General features: G+C 43.4%; 1 protein-coding gene across 2 annotated transcripts in view; it reads right to left on the bottom strand.

The window, feature by feature from the left end:
• Positions 1-659: 659 nt before the first annotated feature.
• LOC139376634 (spermatogenesis associated 20) overlaps positions 660-22,253 on the bottom strand; it is a 61,592-nt gene continuing 39,998 nt past the window's right edge. Inside the window, exons 14-16 of one of the 2 annotated variants that reach the window (XR_011627951.1) lie at positions 21,589-21,669; positions 2,313-2,623; positions 660-1,033 (exon numbers count right to left, since the gene is read on the bottom strand). Coding sequence is in view for 1 of the 2 variants with exons in the window: in XM_071119440.1 (XP_070975541.1) it covers positions 2,453-2,623; positions 21,589-21,669 (252 nt within the window). In the remaining variant the exon portion in view is untranslated. Of the gene's footprint in view, positions 1,034-1,548; positions 2,624-21,588; positions 21,670-22,253 lie in introns of those variants that run through there. The other variant, XM_071119440.1, reaches the window with a different exon arrangement.

Raw genomic sequence — 22,253 nt, 5'->3', positions numbered from 1 at the left:
CTCCACTCATCCATGCCATGTAGATTACAGTTTCGTAATCACCAAGGCAACGGGCGAGCCAGGGTCAAACACTAATCTAGGCTCTAATTAAAATGTAGCTGGTGCAGCTCATCAAAAACAATTAACTCACAATAACAGGGACGGGCAGGGAGTTGAGGAGGAATGGAAAGGAACAACAGCAGCATCTCTCTTTGTCTGCAAGTTTCTTTCTACGAGGAACAGAAGGAAGGGAGAGGGCGGGGTGGGAATGAGAAAGGAGCTAGAGAAGCATTTGCCATATGTGACCACTTCGAAAATGAGAGTGAGAGCGAGCTGAATATGACAGGCGAATGGGGGAGGGAGACAGAGATACAGTAGAGAGGAAGAACTGCAGAAGGGTAGAAGCATCCCTAACCTGCCTCACAAACCATTGGCTGGGGATGGAAAGAGAGAGGCAGAGAGGAGAACAGGCGTTTGAGGGAGAGAAAAAAAAAAACGAGGCAAAGTGACAAAAGGGTGACAGAAGCCAATCTGACAAGTAACAAGTGAAGTCAGGACATGACATAACTAGAACAGAACACAGGGCCTCATCATCCTTCTCTCGCTCTGCATCCCTGGTCTCCCTCTCCATCATCTCCCTCCCTCTCTCTTTTCCCATCCCTCTGCTCCCTCCCCTTGTTCCTCCACAGATGCACTCGTCTGCCAGCATGTGTTCTTTCATTCTGTCGTTCTCGTGGCCCACGCCATCTCTGTTGGGGAGGGGTTTGGCAGAGAGAAAGAAGGGATGAGAAGTGAACGAGTGTAGATGGCTCGGTGGAACCGTTGTCCCTCATTCTTTCTTTCTCCTACTCTCTCTCTCGGGGGACAGGAAGATGGAGGTTGTTTGACCCAACGGTTCTCGCTTATTTGGTTTTCCTTCCTCTCCTCATCTTGTTGTTTCCTTCCTTCTGTCTTTTTTTCTCTCCATTCTTTCGTTTCTGCCGCTTCCAAAGCCCAGAGCGGGACCTCCAGAGACGAGCTCCCTCGCTTCAGCCTCCAACATCCCCGGACCCATCTGTCTCACACACACACACACACACACACACACACACACAGTTTACATTCCTCAGTATGAATCCTAGAGAGCAGTGAGACAGTGAGAGATGAAAAAAACCAGTGTCCGTGTGGGTATTTATAGTACAGGAGTCTGAGGCGCAGGATGGAGATAAGTATTATGGACAGGGGACTCTTCTCATAGGCTGCATTCCTGCTTACATTGGTTGAGGAGAGATTGGCTGTATGGGCTTCTTAGGGACGCTTCACACAGTGACATTCCAGGATACACATCACGCTAAGTGGTCCATTATCAAACATGGGGTGGGGGGAAGAGGGGGACATGGAAATGTATGGTGCTTCATACTTCAGTATCGTAGTAGCCAAAGTCAGACAAGGTGGGGAGTCGGGAGAGCAGGATATAGAAGGTGCCTTTAGACTCCAGTGTATATTTTGTTTACTTTTCAGAGTCGCGGCCCCCTAGTTCCACTTGATGATCCATCATCCCACACATGTAGTAAACACAGAACAGAATAATAAGAGTATTCAAGTACTGTTTATTTGCAGAGTTAGAGCTGTAGAGTGTTCCATACATCGTATGCATAGTCTATACACCTATGGGTCTTTATACTATAGTTTGGGCGTCATAGCATGCTAGAGGGCATTAACAGGCTACGGGGGTGAGTTATGGAGAGAAAAGGGCAGTTCATAGCGCATTCAAGCACGCACACGCGCACACGCTTCTCCTGTCTGCTCCATGCAAGAGCTTGTGTGATAATATCAGCAAAGGAGAAGAACATTCTGTATGAGTTCATCCATAAAGAGAGTTCTCTACTACATCTTCAGACCAATTCCTCAATGCATCCCTGGAACACTATCTATCAACATCTACCAGTGGAGGCTGCTGAGGGGAGGACGGCTCTTAATAATGGCCGGAATGGAGTCAATGGAATGGTATCAAACGTGGTTGCCATTGGTTGATACCATTCCATTGACTCCAATCCGGCCATTACTATGAGCCGTCCTCCCCTCAGCAGCCTCCACTGACATCTACACACAGTTTATTAGTGTACTGCTGAAGAACTGATACGGCCTTTGCTTGGTATCGCTTTAGTAGGCCTGTGACTAAGTTATGCAGACAACTGCTGTTATTGGAACTGCTGGCTTGTGACTCCTAGAGATTACGCGCCTCCACATCTTGATATACGTGGTGGGTCCCACTATCTACAGAGCATTTAGACTGGGCCCTTATGGCCAGGGAGAGTATGGTTACTGTAGGGTTACAGAGGGATGTGTTATACCTGCTGTGCAGGAGGTTAAACTAAGGTAGAGGTGGAGGTGAGCGGGGCAGGGTTAGGACTGGGTTAGCTGGAGCAGGTTAGGACAGGGTTCATCTGATCCTCTCTCCCTCTATGTCTCTCGCCATCCCTCCCGCTCTTCTTTACTCTAGCAGTAGCCTGCGTAGCTCCTGTGGGTCTGTGACAGGCAGGGCACAGGTGAAGTCCTCACACACGTATGCTGTGGCACTGCTACCCTGGCAGGTCAGGGAGGAGAGGATGGGTAGACGCTGGTACAGGTAGCCCTCTGTCTCCCCATCAGCTAACATCAGGACCTGGAGAGAGAGAGAGGCAGACAGAGGAATAGCAAATGCTGGTATATATTGTACACACAAGTGTACTTAAAAGGGTACAAACGCTCGTCACTGTTGTGGTACCCTGTTAGGTACAACCATTTAGTTATAGATACATAATTGTACCCTTGCAGTTTGTACCTTAAAAGAGCCAATAGTGTACCTTGGGGTACGAGAAAGTACCTTTCTTATATGTAGTCCATAGGTACAAAAGCGCACCTTTAGAAAAAGGTAAACATTTGTATTTTTAGGTTACCACCAAAGTGACAAAGTCGTTCCTTTTATGTGGCAAAAATGTACCTCTAAACATTATTGGGGGTGTTGTTCTTACACTGTAGTGTATAAAAACATATTTGCATATTTCCCAGGGTGTCTTTCAAGTTAATTTATTTGTTACCAGTACCACTCATGGCTGTTTGCTAGTGATGGCTTTAACCCCTTTAGCCTTCACCAAGTGAGTGCCTAAGCAAATGTTTTATAATTTAAATTAAAAAACTCTTTATGACAAGAAATGTCATACAGTGCCTTCAGAAAGTATTCACACCCCTTGACTTTTTCCACAATTTCTTATGTTACAGCCTCAATTGAAAATGTATTCAAATGAGATTTTGTGTCACGAGGCTACACACAGTAACCCATAATGTCAAAGTGGAACTTTGTTTTTAGAATTTTTGACAAATGAATAAAAAATTAAAACCTGAAAGGTCTTCTGTCAACAAATCTTCAACCCCTTTGTTATGGCAAAATTATTTATTTATGACTACCCCATCGCTGTGCCCCACACATAAAATGATCTGTAAGGTCCCTCAATCAAGTAGTACATTTGAAGCACAGATTCAACCACAAAGACCAGGGAGGTTTTCCAATGCCTTGCAAAAAAAAAGCACCGATTGGTAGATAGGTAAAAATAAAATAGCAGATTCTGAATATCCATTTGAGCATGGTGAAGATATTAAAGGGCCAATGCAGTAGGGCTGTACCCGACATAAAAAAAATGTTGGTCCACTGAGTCATCCCGACCGAGAGTTATCCAATCGATTGGTCGAAATGTTTAAAAATTATTTTTTCCATATATAGACAGACACACCCTGTGTGGTTGAATAAAACCAACTACATATGTACTGAGCTTGTCTGATGCTTTAAGCACACTGCTTGATGAAATAATTAAGACATACAAATGACTCAGGAAAGCGCCCGGTGGTCACACTGTTGGAAAAAAACGACAGCTTTGTGCCTGTGTGACTGGCAAACGTTGCCTCGCTCTCCTCCCTACTGCAGCGAAAAAGCACCGCAGCACAGCAAGTGTTTATTGCGCTGTCCGTGCAACATAATTACAGCCATTTAAGCTTCTTATTTGTTTCCAACAAAAGTTCTGTTACCGAAATCCCTAATTTGTCTAGAAAATACATTCCCTATTCCCTCAACCCTTGCTCTCTTTATGTGGAACATGGAAGCATCGCATGCATGTGACCAACAGGGCCTGACCTATAGCCTATCATATTCACATCGATGTTATAACCAAACTCTGAACACGGTAACGTCGACAGCAAAATGGATGCGTACGACGTGAAAAATAAACTCGAAACAGGCGAATGTTCACTGGTTGCTCAGGAGGGAAAGGGAAAGTCAGATCTATGGAAGACATTTGACTTAGTTGTGGAAACTACTGGAGATAAAGAAAATGCTGTTAGATAACAATATAATTAGTTTCTGCCCATTTGAAACGGTGTAAACAAGACTAAATAAATAAGAGAGTGTACCAGAGAGTCTGTTCTAACAGAAAAAAAATATATATATAAAATATTTATTACGGCAGACTAAAAACAGTATCATGCATTTGTGAATTAAGGTTAATTTATTGTTTAGGCTAATTATTCAGAGCTCCCTTTGTTATTTAATTTGAACACTAAAATGCCTGATTTCATTTCAAAGCATGAATGTTTCGAATGCTGTGTGCTCTTTATTTACTTGTTACTTTTATCTCTTATTCTTATCTGTATTTTTTGAAACTTCATTGTTGGTTAAGGGGCTCGCAAGTAAGCGTTTCATTGTGAGGTGTTGTATACCTGTTGTATGTGACTAATAAAATGTGAGTTGATGGCATATATAGGCCTAAGTAAGTTACAGTAATATTACTCAACAGGATGTGCTCTTAGGCCTACTGGTGGTGGTTACACAAGGCTACGAATGACAACAACATGACTTAATATTATAATGATGATCATAATAATACTAATTGAAATGATAACAATAAGATGGAGATCAAGAGAAAGGAGGCTATAGGAGTGAGAGCTGCGTACATATTATGTTTGACAAACAGGTGCTGTTAGATAACAATATTATTTTTCTGCCTGTCTGGAACAGTGTGAACGCTAAATAAATGATGAGTAATACCAGTCTGTTCTAACGAGAGAGAAAAAAATAGGGAAGCTGTTATTACAGCAGAGCAAAGATTTAAAAACAGACAAATCTGTGAAATTGCTTTATCCAACATTTTGCCATCGCATGAGGCTTGGTGCTCACGGAATCATTAGGCTATTAAACAAACACTGAAACAGGCAACAGAAGCAAGATCCGTCTTATTTCTAAACACATACAGTGCAATCAGAAAGTATTCAGACCCATTCCCTTGTATACATTTTGTTACATTACAGCCTTATTCTAAAATGTAGTTTTACCTCATCAATCTACACACAATACCCAATAATGATAAATAAAAATCAGAAAAACCTCATTTACACAAGTATTCAGACCCTTTGCTATAAGACTCGTAATTGAGCTCAGGTGCATCCTGTTTCCAATGATAATCCTTGAGATGTTTCTACAACTTGATTCTACAATTCAGATTGAACACGATTTGGCAAGGCACACACCTGTCTATATAAGGTCCCACAGTTGCCAGTGCATGTCAGAACAAAAACCAAGCCATGAGGTCAAAGGAATTGTCCGTAGAGCTCTGAGACAGGATTGTATCGAGGCACAGATCTGGGGAAGGGTACCAAAACATTTCTGCAGCATTGAAGGTCCCAAAGAACACAGTGGGCTCCATCATTATTAAATGGAAGAAGTTTGCAACCACCAAACTGAACAATCGAGGGAGAGGGCCTTGGTCAGGGAGGTGAGCAAGAATCCGATGGTCACTCTGACAGAGCTCCAGATTTCCTCTGTGGAGATGGGAGAACCTTCCAGAAGGACAACTATCTCTGCAGGACTCCAATTAGGCCTTTATGGTAGAGTGGTCAGACGGAAGCCACTCCTCAGTAAAAGACACAGCACAGCCCGCTTGGAGTTTGCCAAAAGGCACTTAAAGACTCTCAGACCATGAGAAACAAGATTCTCTGGTCTGATGAAACCAAGATTAAACTTTTTGGCCTGAATGTCAAGCACCATGTCTGAAGGAAACCTGGCAGAAGGGACTAGGAGACTTGTCAGGATCAAGGCAAAGATGAACGGAGCAAAGTACAGAGAGATCCTTGATGAAAACCTGCTCCAGAGCGCTCAGGATCTCAGACTGGGCCGAAGATTCACCTTCCACCAGGACAACGACACTAAGCACACAGCCAAGACAACGCAGGAGAGGCTTCGGGACAAGTCTCTGAATGTCCTTGAGTGACCCAGCCAGTGCCCAGACTTGAACCCGATCGAACATCTCTGGAGAGACCTGAAAATAGCTCTCTGAAAACAGCTGTGCAGCAATGTTCCCCATCCAACCTGACAGAGCTTGAGAGGATCTGCAGAGAAGAATGGGACATACTCCCCAAATACAGTTGTGCCAAGCTTCTATCGTCATACACAAGAAGACTTGAGGCTGCAATCGCTGCCAAAGGTGCTTCAACAAAGTACTGAGTAAAGGGTCTGTATACTTATGTAAATGTGATATTTCAGTGTTTTATTTTTAATAAATTAGCCAAAAATGTGTAAAAAAAAAATTGTTTTGCTTCGTCATTATTGGGTATTGTGTGTAGATTGTAGAAAAAGTCAAGGGATCAGAATACTGTATATGGATGATGTATAAAGCCAGGCACATGTAACAGTTAGGCTATTGATTACAGACCTAATTAAGTTGGGGTGTGTTCTCTCCTCAATTTTCTTAGACAATTAGGCTAACTCCACTTCGCACAGCGACTAGTATTACTAGAGAACATTGGCTATTTTTTTAAAAATCTTTATTTAACTAGGCAAGTCAGTTAAGCGCAAATTCTTATTTTCAATAACGGCCTGGCTGTTCAGGGACAGAACAACAGATATTGTACCTTGTCAGCTGAGGGATTTGAACTTGCAAACTTCCGGCTACGAGTCCAACGCTCTAACCACGAGGCTACGCTGCCGCCCCACAACGTCTGTCATTCCGTTGGACGATTTGGACGAACCCCCTGTAATTCTTTCTTTTTTTCCCAATAAATGTTACTCTGAAGATGTTTTCTAGGCGTGAAGATATTTCAACAAGTCCATTTGTTTCACAAATTTCGAAACCTTACCAAACCATCTCTGGTATAGTGTCACCATAATATTTGAATTGAGGAAGTGTGATCATAATCATTAGGATATTGTGATCTAAATGTCCCCAAGCCTTCAGAAGTGAGCTTAAACAGTGCACTTGCACGTTAGATGTGTTTTAAGGCTATGGATGCGAAAGTGAATCTATCATTTTCAAATGTTTAGGTCAGTTGTATTCTGCATTGCAATCTATTAACAGCAAGGGTTACATTAAATAGGCGCAATATTTTTTATTGATGAATTTGGCAATATTCAAATCATATGCAGAAAACATGAAGAAAAACATTTACTGTGAAAGTTGATACATGTAGTCCCTTGTACAGTTGAAGTCGGAAGTTTACATACACTTAGGTTGAAGTCATTAAAACTCGTTTTTCAACCACGTCACAAATTTCTTGTTAACCAACTATAGTTTTGGCAAGTCGGTTAGGACATCTACTTTGTGCATGACACAAGTCATTTTTCCAACAATTGTTTACAGATTATTTCACTTATAATTCACTGTATCACAATTCCAGTGGGTCAGAAGTTTACATACACTAAATTGACAGTGCCTTTTAACAGCTTGGAAAATTCCAGAAAATTTGAGTCAATTGGAGGTGTACCTGTGGATGTGTTTCAAGGCCAACCTTCAAACTCAGTGCCTCTTTGCTTGATATCATGGGAAAATCAAAATAAATCAGCCAAGACCTCAGAAAAAAAATGTAGACCTCCACAAGTCTGGTTCATCCCTGGGAGCAATTTCCAAACGCCTGAAGGTACCACGTTCATCTGTACAAACAATAGTACGCAAGTATAAACACCACGGGACCACGCAGCCGTCATACCGCTCAGGTAGAAGACACGTTCTGTCTCCTAAAGTGCAAATCAATCTTAGAACAGCAGCAATTGCACATGGGGACAAAGATCGTACTTTTTGGAGAAATGTCCTCTGGTCTGATGAAACAAAAATAGAACTGTTTGGCCATAATGACCATCGTTATATTTGGAGGAAAAACGGGGAGGCTTACAAGCCGAAGAACACCATCCCAACCGTGAAGCACGGGCGGAGGCAGCATCATGTTGTGGGGGTGCTTTGCTGCAGGAGGGACTGGTGCACTTCACAAAATAGATGGCATCATGAGGTAGGGAAATTATTTGGATATATTGAAGCAATATCTCAAGACATCAGTTAGAAAGTTAAAGCTTGGTCACAAATGGGTCTTCCAAATGGACAATGACCCAAAGCATATTTCCAAAGTTGTAGCAAATGGCATAAGGACAACGAAGTCAAGGTATTGGAGTGGCCATCACAAAGCCCTTACCTCAATCCCATAGACAATTAGTGGGCAGAACTGAAAAAGCGTGTGCGAGCAAGGAGGCCTACAAACCTGACTCAGTTACACCAGCTCTGTCAGGAGGAATGGGCCAAAATTCACCCAACTTATTGTGGGAAGCTTGTGGGAGGCTACCTGAAATGTTTGACCCAAGTCAAACAATTTAAAGGCAATGCTACCAAATACTAATTGAGTGTATGTAAACTTCTGACCCACTGGGAATGTGATGAAAGAAATAAAAGCTGAAATAAATCATTCTCTCTACTATTATTCTGACATTTCACATTCTTAAAATAAAGCGGTGATCCTAACTGACCTAAGACAGGGAATTTTTACTAGGATTTGTGGAATTGTGAAAAACTCAGTTTAAATGTATTTGGCTGTGTACATAAACTTCTGACTTCAACTGTAGGCAGCACGATCAATTTATCAAATCAGTTATTGTTTCTTGTTCAAAGCGTGAGCAAAACCTGTCAAACGCAGACATTTCTCTCAAAACACAGGGATGACGATTCACATGGGACTAGTATTATCAGAGGACCTTGGAATACTCCCAAAAACAGTATGTTATTCTGGCTGCAATTGTTACTCTCCTGCCATGTACAAATGACTGACATGGCAGATTCGGACGGAACTAAAATTACAGATGTGTTGTTTTGCGCTTGTGCACATAATTACATTACCCGACCACCTACAGTAAAACTAATCCCGTCCAAATAGGGCTTAAGGCAAGTGCTGTTTCCTCGTCTCTGCTGCCTCCGATGTATTGTTCTCAATCCCAATATGCTGGTTCATTTAGCTATTTTGCACATAGCAACATAGGAAAGGCGCCAATTCTACGGTGCACGGAATATTTTGTTTCAGAAAAATATGGGATACAGAAATGTACCATTATACTAAATGATCCACACATGCACAGTAAATGGTTCCCGAACAGTACCATGTGAGATTGTGTACCTCTGAAGGTACATTGTGTATTTTGACATTGTTGTACCCCAGGGAACAATACTGTATCCTAACCCTACCCTTCCGAGAATGTAGCCCTGTCAGGAGAGAGAAGGGAGGGGGTGATGATAACAAGGAGGTAGCTTTTTCAATCAACAATCACTCTTTTTATCGACGAGGGCAGCTCTGCACTGTGCATGACTCACAGTGTGTGAGACTAGGGTGTGTGTATGTGTGTGGAGGTAGGGGGGGGTCTGTTTTCCAGACTTCTCATCAGGAAGCGCCACATTCATATCGATCCCCTTTCCACCTCCCTGCGCCTCCCCCTCTCCCCGAAATAACTTCATAAGACTAGGGTCGATGCCCCCCATCACACCAGTTACAGTAACAAGGAATGTGTGTGTGTGTGTGTGTGTGTGGTCACTGAGAGGCAGCAGAACATCTATGTTCCTCAGTCTGCTTCCTGTCAAATGCGTGTCACTTCTTTTAGCCTGTCAGACAATCTGGCTCCCCAAAGAGTGGGGGAGAGAAAGATGGAGGGAGAGAGGGAAGGATGGAGAACAGGAGGACTCATGAGAAGAGGAGGAGAGAGAGGGTGACCCGCTGCTGACCTTTTACCTGAGGAATTGCGGTCGGTCTCTAGTTTATCTACATGGATCGACTGTCTTGTTGCGGTCATGTCACTAATGGGCTGGTTCCATTTCAACTGCTAGTCCCTAGCCCCTAACCCCTTGGCACTTCATAGATCTGACAGGATTGGATGGACATTAGAAATGTTGTCATTAACTCTCCCTCTAAGTAAAATGTCCTTTTTTTCAGTGCTTATCCTCTCAGATCTGAGTGAAGTGACTGGGGAGTCGTGGCTAGTAGTGAACTTGGAACAAGGCCCGAGGTTTAGTGAGCAGTGGGCTTTAATACTGAGACGTGGCAGGACACTATATTTACAGAGCGAGAGAAAGAGCTTTTGTTTGGCATAACACCAAAATATGTTTTATTTTATTTATCTTCGGGGAACACTGGTGAGAAGTGTGATGGAATGTGGGCAGAACAGCATGACTGTTGCCATGGAGACGGAAGAAGGATTTCCCTGGCCTGCTGAACCCTTCTACTGGACTCTGCTCTTCCTCTCTTTCAGTCTCTTTCTTCCCTTCCTTCCTTCCTTCCTTCCTTCCTTCCTTCCTTCCTTCCTTTCTTTCTTTCTTTCTTTCTTTCTTTCTTTCTTTCTTTCTTTCTTTCTCTCTCTCTGTTCCACTCCCACCTCTTTTCTTTCTCTCTTCCTCACTCTTCTTCTCTCTCGGTCTCTTTCTTTCTTATCTGTCACTTGTCAGATAGCATACCTATTTCTCTATGGATGTCATGTTTCTATCTGTATCCAGCACAACATGTCATACACCTGGGGACAATACATGGCAAAGGCGCTACGTGAGAGTGTGTGTATAGTTGGATTCGTAGTCTGTGTGTGTGTATGTGTGTGTGTGTGTGTGTGTGTGTGATAGTGTTCTAGGTGAGTGAGTCTGTAGTTCGTTAGCACAGACGGCACAGTTGGCTGCACACAACAGCATTGCTAAACTCCCACAGGCTTCGTCCCCTCATACTCTGACTGACCCTGCTACCGCAGGCACGTACACCGCTGTGTTGCATTTGTGCCAAACTCCACTTCTTCCATGAAGTTTAAACCGTGCAGCGATATTATGAGCTGTCCCACCTGTGTGTGCGTGTGTGTGTGTGCGTGCGCGCTGGAGAACAGATGGCTCAGGCTTATGACCCAGAGAGTAATAGAACTAACAGTGTAGCCTACCTGCACTGCCACAAATAAACAGACACATACACAGGAGCCCACTGCCTGCTGACACACACACACACGCACGCACACACACACGCACTTTATGAGCTCCCAAATCCTGACACACCTGAGGAAGAGTGATGAGCATAACATCTCTGAAATCCTGGGCTTTGTGCAGCCATGCATGAAGAGATGTACTCTCTTTCTCTCTCTCTCTCACTCACACCCACTCACACAGAGTCGAGGACCTGTTCAGTCACTGAAACAACCTGGCATCTGGACATCCCCGTAGGCAACACAGACGCCGCTCTGACGTGTGGCGAACAGCGCGGGCACACATGCAAAACACACACGCAGTCAGCCGCTCACATCACCGCAAGATACATGTATTAATGTAATATCTAACGAGAGAGAGGGTGAGAGGCCGAGGGAGAGAGAGGGTGAGAGGCAGACTGAGAGGTATACAGTGGGGAGAACAAGTATTTGATACACTGCCGATTTTGCAGGTTTTCCTACTTACAAAGCATGTAGAGGTCTGGAATTTTTATCATAGGTACACTTCAACTGTGAGAGACGGAATCTAAAACAAAAATGCAGAAAATCACATTGTATGATTTTTAAGTAATTCATTTGCATTTTATTGCATGACATAAGTACAACTGGAGTCATTGACAGAGACTGATCGGAGTTTAAACACTGACTGAGTTCGCAAACTTCACATATGCACACTCATCCCTCCCCACCCTTCATCCATCCCAACTTCTCCCTCTTTCTTTTCCCTACGGGAGACGAGAAGGTGAGGGACAGATGGATGGAGACGTGACGATAGAGTGATGATGATAGGAGTTGATTGGAGTGTAATCGTGAAGGAAGGAGAAATTGAGATGTCGGAAGGCTGCAGACAGCTCCCTGAGATGGAATCCGTCTGCTAGAATGTCTAGAGCTGTCAATCAAACTATGGTCTGGCCTCTGACTGGTCGATAGGCTCAGCAGGCGATTAACAGAGTGCAATAAAATGGCTAACACACACACACACGCACTCTCTCAGAGTGGGCGATGAGAACCCCCGACAGAACTGGACGACAGGAGGAGGAGAGGAAAGAAGGGAGGAGAGCAGGTGGGGGACGAGTCAAGCTGTTGCATGCTGGGTAGCTCCGAGAACACCTACAGCTCAGAAAAGGACATGAGGGGAAGAGGGAAGGGAGGATAGAGGATAAGAGCATGTTTGGGATGCTCTGGATCGATGTGAACAGCGTGTTCCAGTTCCCAATAACATGACTAAAAGAATGTGGACACCTGCTCATTTAACATCTCATTACAAAATCATGGGCATTAACATGGAGTTGGTTCCCCGTTTGCTGCTATAAGAGCCTCACACTTCTGGGAAGGCTTTACACTAGATGTTGAAGCATTACTGCGGGTAATTGCTTCCATTCAGCGACAAGAGCCTTAGTGAGGTTCGGGCACTGATGTTGTGCGCTTAGGCCTGGCTCACAGTTGCCGTTCCAATACATCCTCAAGGTGTTTGATGGGGTTGAGGTCAGGGCTCTGTGCAGGACAGTTAAGTTCTACCATACCAATCTCAACAAACCATTTCTGTATGGACCTCGCTTTGTGCACAGGGGCATGGTCATGCTGAAACAGGAAAGGGCCTTCTCCAAACTGTTGCCACGAAGTTAGAAGCACAGAATCGTCTAGAATGTCATTGTATGCTATAGCGTAGTGTTAAGATTTGCCTTCACTGGAACTAAGGGGCCTTGCCCAAACCATGAAAAACATACCAAAAGAGAAATGACATGGTTACAGTAGGCTAGCCAAGAGGAATGCCCAGCATTTATTTTGAAGCTTTCTTTTTGCAGACTATCAACAGCAGCTAGCATATTGCTAGTATGTTCACTATTGGAGGTTAACTTTTGCAAATCACTTTTCCTAAAAGAAATACGCTCAGTGAGACATCAGTACTGCTCGAGAAGTTGCGTGGTGGCGCTTGAATGAACAGCCAATCAGATTTCTCAAATACAAATAGCATGACATTTATGCGTGTAGTCTTCAATGGTAGACTGCGACAGAGCAGATAAATGTTGAACTGGAATGCAAAAAGGCACTGAAAAGTTACTGGCCCAAGAGTTACTGGCCCAGTGACTGACGATATCCACTGGCCCAACGTGATTTAGTGGCCCCGGGCCAGCAGGCCATCGTTAATGTCGGACACAGCGCGTGAAATAAAATAAATGAATGTGCCATTAAACAATAGGATATGTAGATTTCAACTCATCCTTAACACATTATACGGGATGTGCAAATTCATGCGCTCTTCCTCCGAGTAGAAATTTGACTGCAACCACAGCTCGCTCCCAGACTATTTTTTCTGACTAGCCTAGTAGATTTAAGTGGAAAAAAGTACCCGGCTGAAAAATACTCTGTAATCGGCTGTATAGCCGACAGCCGGCACTACTGTAAAATACTGCCAATCCCTATTCCCTTATGATAGAAAGAGAGGGTGTGAAAAGGAAGGTGATTTTTAGACTGAAGAAGAAAGAGACAAGAAAAGGAAAGAGATCCAGAGAGAAAGGGCGTGTATAACAGAGATTGGGGACTTGTTAAAAGGTGATGTGTGTTTACTTGTAACCGTCGTAAAACCTATGTGAGAAAAAGGTTAGGCACAACCAGCAACCTGATAATCAACCCATTTTGGCCTTTAATAGAACATCTACCAACATCTAGCACACATCAATTACAATCAAGGCCGATTTTACACATCATTGTCTGGAGCATTAATTGATATGGGGGGGGGGGGGGGGAGCATTTAACTCTAGAGCAGGGGTATTCAACTCTTACGCTACGAGGTCCAGAGCCTGCTGGTTTTCTGTTCTACCTGATAATATATTGCACCCACCTGGTGTCCCAGGTTTAAAATAATGAAAAAACACTGGAACTAGCGTCGAGATCCAGAGTTGAGTTTGAGGGCTCTAGATTAGAGCAATGAATATACATGGAATAAACAAAGTACGTGATGCTAAAATGCATCAAACTGGACACAGCTCATTCCCCTCAATTGCCTCAACCCTGCCTTGCCTCAGCCCTGACCGACAGATGACTTCATGATTAGAATTGAATTAAACTACATCGTCTCTCCCTCTGCCTAATGTGTCGTGGAGAACACTTCCCTTGTTATTTTATTTCCTCCGCTCTCTTCTCTTATCTGTCCTTCTCTCTCTTCTCCCTTTCTCCTCCACCTTATCCTCCCTCTTTTCAACTTCCCTCCCTCTCTCCATCCTTTCCCCTCCCTCCCTCCCTCCCTCCCTCCTTCTTATCAGATGTTAAGGGAACAGTAGTTCTCCCGCTAGAGGGCAATATTGTTAAATCAGTGGTTCCCAACCAGGGGTGCTAACCTGGGGTACTTGGCCTATCCATAGGGGGTACTTGAGAAGACTCATGAGACCATTGGCTTACTGGTAAAATGCACGAGGGGGAACTTCCGGGGAACTCTGGGCCAGAGCAAAATTCAGAAAAGGATTGGGAACCACTTTAGATTATCAGCTCTCGGCCCGCCCAAGGCTCTCTCTCCTGGGGCGTGTGTGTGTGTGTGTGTCCAAGGGTACTGCTAATGGCTTTCTGTTTTGTCTACATCTGGAGATGCATGTCTGTGGTACCCTCTTTCTTTCTCTCAATTATAGGCTTGTTAAAAATGACAACATCTCTCCTTCCATTCATGATGATATCGGCCCAACCGAGGGTTTCCATTTTCTATCCCTCTTTCTCTGCTCTCCATTCTAAGCCCCAGAAACATCCCGAGGTCCCACATTATCCCTGACCCTCTTAGCTAGAGTTGACATTGCTCTCTCCCAGAACTTCTTAGGGCATTTGAATATGGACACCCAGCGGTGTCCTGTTACGTTCTCTCTCTTCTCTTGTGCGGCATCATTCTACTCATGGCTTTATCCGGTGCGGCATGACCTTCTCTCTACATGTTCATCTGTACGGGTTATTGCTGGTCCTGGTGGTAATCCTTATGGCCGATCTCTATGCTGTGATCTCCTACGTGTTCCCATTACCCCATTGAACTGAGATATCATCAAGGTACATGTTTAAAAATGTGAAATAAATGAGCATTATAGCATTTTCTTTCCAAAAAACTGACTGCTAAACAGCAGCAGACTACCTCACGATAAAGATAATAGAATTGTATTGAGTGTGTGTGTGTGTGTTGGTGTGCATAAGTGTCAGTGGTCGCAAAGTATAGATTGCCGCGGTCTTTCCTCAGTGGCATTAGGGTATGTTGTTAGACAGTGGCTAGAGAGGACGCCGTAATGAGAGAAACATCACATACTGGAAGAAATAATACGCTACTGAAACCATTAGGATATTCATCCTACAGGATGAATCACGTTTCATTTTCTGCTCCCCATCAAATAAGAGAGGAAATGCAAAACTGCCACCTGTCATCCTTCCTCAATTGCACATGTCGACCCTCGTGACGCTGGCTGCCGACAGTTTTCTTTCTACCTGATTAAAGAGATAAAGTCCAGACAGGCTCGACTTATTTTAGGAAACTCTCTGAATGGACAGAGATAATTAGCGAACTCATACATGCACACCCACCCACCTAAAAGGACCCATTAATCAAAGCCGCCTGCAGCGCATCTTGCTCAAATCACATTTCTCCATTCTCAGAAAAAAAGTATTAAAAACCTCGTCTTTGCTTCAAATCCTTTCTATAGGATATCAACAACTAGTCGACACTATAGGATAATGCCAAATCAATGTAGCCCATCACATAAATTGCCAAGGAAAGTGGAGGGGAGATATGGAGACAGCTGTGATATAGGCCTAGGCTACTGTATAAGAAGATGAAATTGACAACCATTAGAGAATAGAAACACATGCACACAGCCTGTCCATATTCTATCTGCTGTTGACACATGTTTGTGAACCAACGGATGGTAATGTTGGCACCAGGCCTACATTTTAATCTGTGCAATCACTTATTGACAAGGGTAGCCTAAACTCTGGCGGATATTTCACCGCTCCCCCCTTGTAATTGATGCATCTCCTATGGCAACTCACCTCTCTCTTAAACAGGTAGCCTATGCTATATATAAACTCATTCAAGGGTTTTTATTTATTTTTACTATTTTCTACATTGTAGAACAATAACAAAGACATCAAAACATATGGAAAAAAAGTGTTAAATAAGTCAAAACATATTTTATATGTGAGATTCTTCAAAGTAGTCACCCCTTTGCCTTGATGACAGCTTTGCACACTCTTGGCATTCTCTCAACTAGTTTCACCTGGAATGCTTCATCAAAATGGAGGTCTTAAAGGAGTTCCCACATATGCTGAGCACTTGTTGGCTTTTCCTTCACTCTGCGGTCCAACTCATCCCAAACCATCTCAATAGGGTTGAGGTCAGGGAGATTGGGGAGGCCAGGTCATCTGATGCAGCACCATCACTCTCCTTCTAGGTCAAATAACCTTTACACAGCCTGGAGGTGTGACCTGGGTCATTGTCTTGTTGAAAAAACAAATGATAGTCCCACTAAGAGCAAACCCGATGGGATGGTGTATCGCTGCAGAATGCTGTGGTAGCCATGCTGGTTAAGTGTGCCTTGAATTCTAAATAAATCACAGACAGTGTCACCAGAAATACACCCCCACAACATCACACCTCCTCCTCCATTCTTGACGGTGGGAACCACACATGCGGAGATGATCCGTTCACCTACTCTGCGTCACACAAAGACACGGTGGTTGGAACCAAAAGTCTCACATTTGGACTCATCAGACCAAAGGACCGATTTCCAGAGGTTTAATGTCCATTGCTTTTGTTTCTTTGTCTAAGCAAACCAAGTAGTGGTTTCTTTGCAACAATTCGACCATGAAGGCCTGATTCACGCAGTCTCCTCTGAACAGTTGATGTATCTATTAGTTGAACTCTGTGAAGCATTTATTTGAGCTGAAATCTGAGGTGCAGTTAACTCTAATGAACTTATCCTCTGCAGAAGAGGTAACTCTGGGTTTTCCTTTCCTGTGGCGGTCCTCATGAGAGCCAGTTTCATCATAGCGCTTGATGTTTATTGTGCACTTAAAAGAAACTTTCAAAGTTCTTGAAATTTTACAGATTGACTGACTTTTATGTCTTAAAGTAATGATGGACTGTCATTTTCTTTGCATATTTGAGCTGTTCTTGCCATAATATGGACTTGGTATTTTATCAAATAGGGCTATCTTCTGTATAGCACCCCTACCTTGTCACAACACAACGGGTTGGCTCAAATGCATTGAGGAAAGAAATTCCACAAATTAACATGGCACACCTGTTAATTGAAATGCATTCCAGGTGACTACCTCATGACGCTGGTTGAGAGAATGCCAAGAGTGTGCAAAGCTGTCATCAAGGCAAAGAATATAAAATATATTTTGATTTGTTTAACACTTTCTTGGTTACTACATGATTCCATATGTGTTATTTCATAGTTTTGATGTCTTCACTATTATTTCTACAATGCAGAAAATAGTAAAAATAAAGAAAAACCGTTGAATGAATAGTTGTGTCCAAACCTTTGACTGGTACTGTAGTTTGAAACCTAGAACTTTCCGAGGAGAGAAGCGTCGATCGATCCACTTGTTTGCTGAACAGATATAAAATAGGCGACAGTGTTGGCAATGAACTGTCGTGGAAGTTTGAAAGGTGAGAGCGACGTGAAGCTATGGTATGATGTGATCACACTGGCTAAATGGATACATTGCTGCATTGCAAAAAAACAGGCAGAGAGAAATTCATTCATTTATTAATTCACACAATGAACCCGCAGACCTGTCAGTAGTAGTGTGTGAACTGTCAGTGGTAGTGCGTGGACTGTCAGTAGTAGTGCGTGGACTGTCAGTGGCAGTGCGTGGACTGTCAGTGGCAGTGCGTGGACTGTCAGTGGCAGTGCGTGGACTGTCAGTGGCAGTGCGTGGACTGTCAGTGGCAGTGCGTGGACTGTCAGTGGAAGTGCGTGGACTGTGAGTGGCAGTGCGTGGACTGTCAGTGGCAGTGCGTGGACTGTCAGTGGCAGTGCGTGGACTGTGAGTGGCAGTGCGTGGACTGTGAGTGGCAGTGTGTGGACGGTCAGTGGCAGTGCGTGGACTGTGAGTGGCAGTGCGTGGACTGTCAGTGGCAGTGCGTGGACTGTCAGTGGCAGTGCGTGGACTGTGAGTGGCAGTGCGTGGACTGTGAGTGGCAGTGCGTGGACTGTCAGTGGCAGTGCGTGGATTGTCAGTGGCAGTGCGTGGACTGTGAGTGGCAGTGCGTGGACTGTCAGTGGCAGTGCGTGGACTGTCAGTGGCAGTGCGTGGACTGTCAGTGGTAGGCTATACCCTGTATTTTCTGTAGCATTAAAAAGATTCTGCTGATGTTTCCAGTCATATAAAATGTAATAGGCTAGAAATGACATGTAATGTGTTTATACAGACCATTTTTGCAAAGAACGGAGATGAAACGTTTCTCTATTTGCCATTAAAGGCATTGGAATTGTTCCATGCATCTCTCTCACATAGTAGGGTAGGCTACATACACATACACAGTAAATCAATGTTTTGTTAAGTTTTATACAGAACTATATACGGTTACTTCACACAAATATTTTCATTAATTAAGTGCCTGGGTTTGTAGCCATGAAAAATGAAAAACGCAGACTGTGCCGCAATGATCTCTGTCGGAGCCCACGTGTCCTGCGGTGTTGCATCCCTCTACCCCTGTGCAATGGCCAAGTTACCTCACAGCTACCCCCAGTGAGAAATTCCTGATTGCCGCCGCTGAGCAGGACTGTGGTTCTAAGAGGCAGGCTGAACGATTGGCTCATTGGTGATGGTGTGTTAAGACAAGAAATACTCAGCTATCGATCATCCCCAAATTAGCCTTTTTCTATATCCGTGCTGAGGTGGCGTGATCACCTCAGCATTGACAGGACAGAGAAACCCGACATGCTCACATGCGAACAAAAGAAAAGACAACCAAGAAATGAATAAAACTCATGATGACATGAGATGAATAAAGTTAGGAGCTAGGACTGAAATAGGTGCTGGAGGCCTATTCATTTTTGGGACTGGTAGGCTACTGTTTATATGGGCAAGAGCTCCACAATACTTTTGAGCTAATATTCTATATGAGAACAATGAGCTCAGTAGAAAAATTGAGGTGCTGGTTGGCTACTCAACTCCGGTGACCTCCTGTCCAAGTCAAACACAGGATATAAATGATAAAGCTATGTCACGGGCAATTGATACATTAAAAGGGGGATACATCTGGGGAAGAAAATAAAGGGCCTCATTGCCAAAATCCAGAAGCATCCATTTTACAAAAGGAGGGTAGGTGGAAAAACTATTCACACAATGAAACAACTATTTTATAAATAGGCCTACAGCTACACAGTAGCCTAATGGTGGCTGGCTGCCAGGGGTGGAAAAAGTACAACTGTCATACTTGAGTAAAAGTAAAGATACTTGAGTCATTTTCTATTAAGGTAAAAGTAGGTCACCCAGTAAAATTCTACTTGAGTAAAAGTCTAAAAGTATTTGGTTTAAAATATATTTAAGTATCAAAAGTTGAAATCAATTCAAATTCCTTATATTAAGCAAGCCAGACGGCCCCATTTTCTTTTCTTTTTTTTTAAATTTACGGAAAGCCACGGGCACACTCCAACATTCAGATATCATTTATAAAAACGAAGCATGTGTGTTTAGTGAGTCCGCCAGATCAGAGGCAGTAGGGATGTGTGAATTTGACTATTTTCCTGTCCTGCAAGGCATTGGAAATGTAACGAGTACTTTTGGGTGTCAGGGAAAATGTATGGAGTAAAAAGTACCAAGATTTTCTTAAGGAATGTAGTGAAGTAAAAGTAAAAGAGGTCCAAAATATAAATAGTAAAATAAAGTACCAATAAGTGGTACTTTAAAGTAGTTTTACTTTACACCAGTGCGTGCTGCAAATCAACTAGCCTCATCTTAAAAAAAAAAAGAGGTGATAGGCCTATTTGAGCTAAATCGACACAAATGTAATTGATTAGATTACTCTGTCAATAAAAAAATAAATACAGAATGTACATGTAAATGTACATGTAGCTCTGAAGCTAACATCAGTTCACTAACGTTACTCTAGAACTTTATTTGCGATAGCAAACCATAACGCAAAATGTGCTAATTTCAAAGCTGATTGTTTTTCCCCTTGCCGAGACGAACTGCCCAAGCCCAACTGTCTGGCTGCGCGAGTGGAGACAGCGCATATTTTTTCTAAAAGAAGACAACAGACTACTTATATGAAAATGTTGTTGATCAGTAGGCCTAAACGGTCCCAAATGAAAAGGGAAACAGATGGTCATCTGCAGCCCCAAAGACCACTGGAATCAGCCAAAACGATCTCGATATCTCAAATGGATGAACACACTCCTATTGAAGATGCATCCACCTGTATTGTGAGTGGGCCTAGGCTACATCTTGATTTACCCAGTTTATGAAGAGATTGACCATTCAAATAAATGATAACCATTATGTTGTTATGTAGTTCAATTGTTAAAGACAAAGTCAAATTGATTGTATGGTTGTATAATGTGTGTGTTACTGCATACATGGTTGTCTCTGGGGAAAAAGTCTCAAAATGTTCAAATTTAATTCTATTTATTATTGGCATAACTCTTTGACCTCCAAAAATTGGTATCGGACGTGAAAAAAACAAAAATCGGTCGTCCTCTAAATCAGTAGTTTCATTAGGATTAATTTAGGCCTTAATAATCGCTTGCGATACAGCGAGGCCACTGTGCCTGACATTTAAACAACACGAGGTTAGCCAACACCCCAGGCACTGTCACAACCAGCCCTGCTGTGTGTGTGTGTGTGTGTGTGTGTGTTTGAGACCGTGTGAGAGTATGAAAGTGTGTGTGTGTGTGAGAGAGATGAATTTGACAACCTGACCTTTTGGTATGATTGCTGTAACACTCATTATGAGACAAACTTAAGGACAAGAGGATGTGTCACTCCAAAATAACTTAGAAATAATTTAAATAAGCAATAAAGCCCAAGGGGGTGTGGTATATGGCAAATATACACAACGTGTATATTGCACAACGTGGAGTGCTTGGATACAGTCCATATACCACAAAACCCCAAGGTGCCTTATTACTATTTAAACAGGTTACCACTGTAATTAGAACAGTAAACAAGCTATTTTGTGTCATACCCGTGGTATATTGTCTGATGTACCACAGCTTTCAGCCAATCAGCATCCAGGGCTTGAACGTCCCAGTTTATAATAAGTAACAAGTAACTAGTAATAACTAATTTAGAGAGAGGTTGGTCAGGATGTACTGTACTGGTGGATTGCTGCTAAAAACTGCCTAATAATGAATTTAGCCCTTAATTCTTACCTTGTGTGGAAGGAACAGAGAGTTGACTGTTGCTAGCAGACTGGAGGTGTCCGGTGCATCCCTCTGACCACAGATTACTATCTAGAGAGGAGGGAAGAGAGAGAGAGAGAGAGAGAGAGAGAGAGAGAGAGAGAGAGAGAGAGAGAGAGAGAGAGAGAAGAGAGAGAGGGAGGGGAGAGGGAAGAGAGAGAGAGACAGAGCGAGAGAGACAGAGCGAGAGAGAGAGACAGTGCGAGAGAGAGAGAGAGAGAGAGAGAGAGATAGAAGAGAGAGAGGGAGGGGAGAGAGAGAGAGGGAAGAGGGAAGAGAGAGAAGGAGGAGAGGGAAGAGAGAGAGAGAGACAGAGCGAGAGAGAGAGAGAGGAGAGATGGAAGAGAGAGAGGAAGGTGAGAGGGGAGAGAGAGAGAGGAGAGGGACGAGAGAGAGAGAGAGAGAGAGAGGAGGATAGAGAGAGGAGAAGAGAGAGAGGGGGGGAGAGAGAGGGAAGAGAGAGAGAAGAGAGAGAGAGGGGGGGGAGAGAGAGGGAAGAGAGAGAGAGGTTCAGGATAAACCAAATTACAACACAGTCAAAACAAAACTATATTGCTTATTGGGAAACACAAACACAAGCACAAAGCAAAATGCCGTGCTATCTGGCCCTAAATTGACAGTACACCGTGGCTAAA

Source organism: Oncorhynchus clarkii, chromosome 20 (genome assembly GCF_045791955.1).
Source record: "Oncorhynchus clarkii lewisi isolate Uvic-CL-2024 chromosome 20, UVic_Ocla_1.0, whole genome shotgun sequence".
Taxonomy (NCBI): domain Eukaryota; kingdom Metazoa; phylum Chordata; class Actinopteri; order Salmoniformes; family Salmonidae; genus Oncorhynchus; species Oncorhynchus clarkii.
This window is presented reverse-complemented; position numbering and strand designations above follow the sequence as displayed.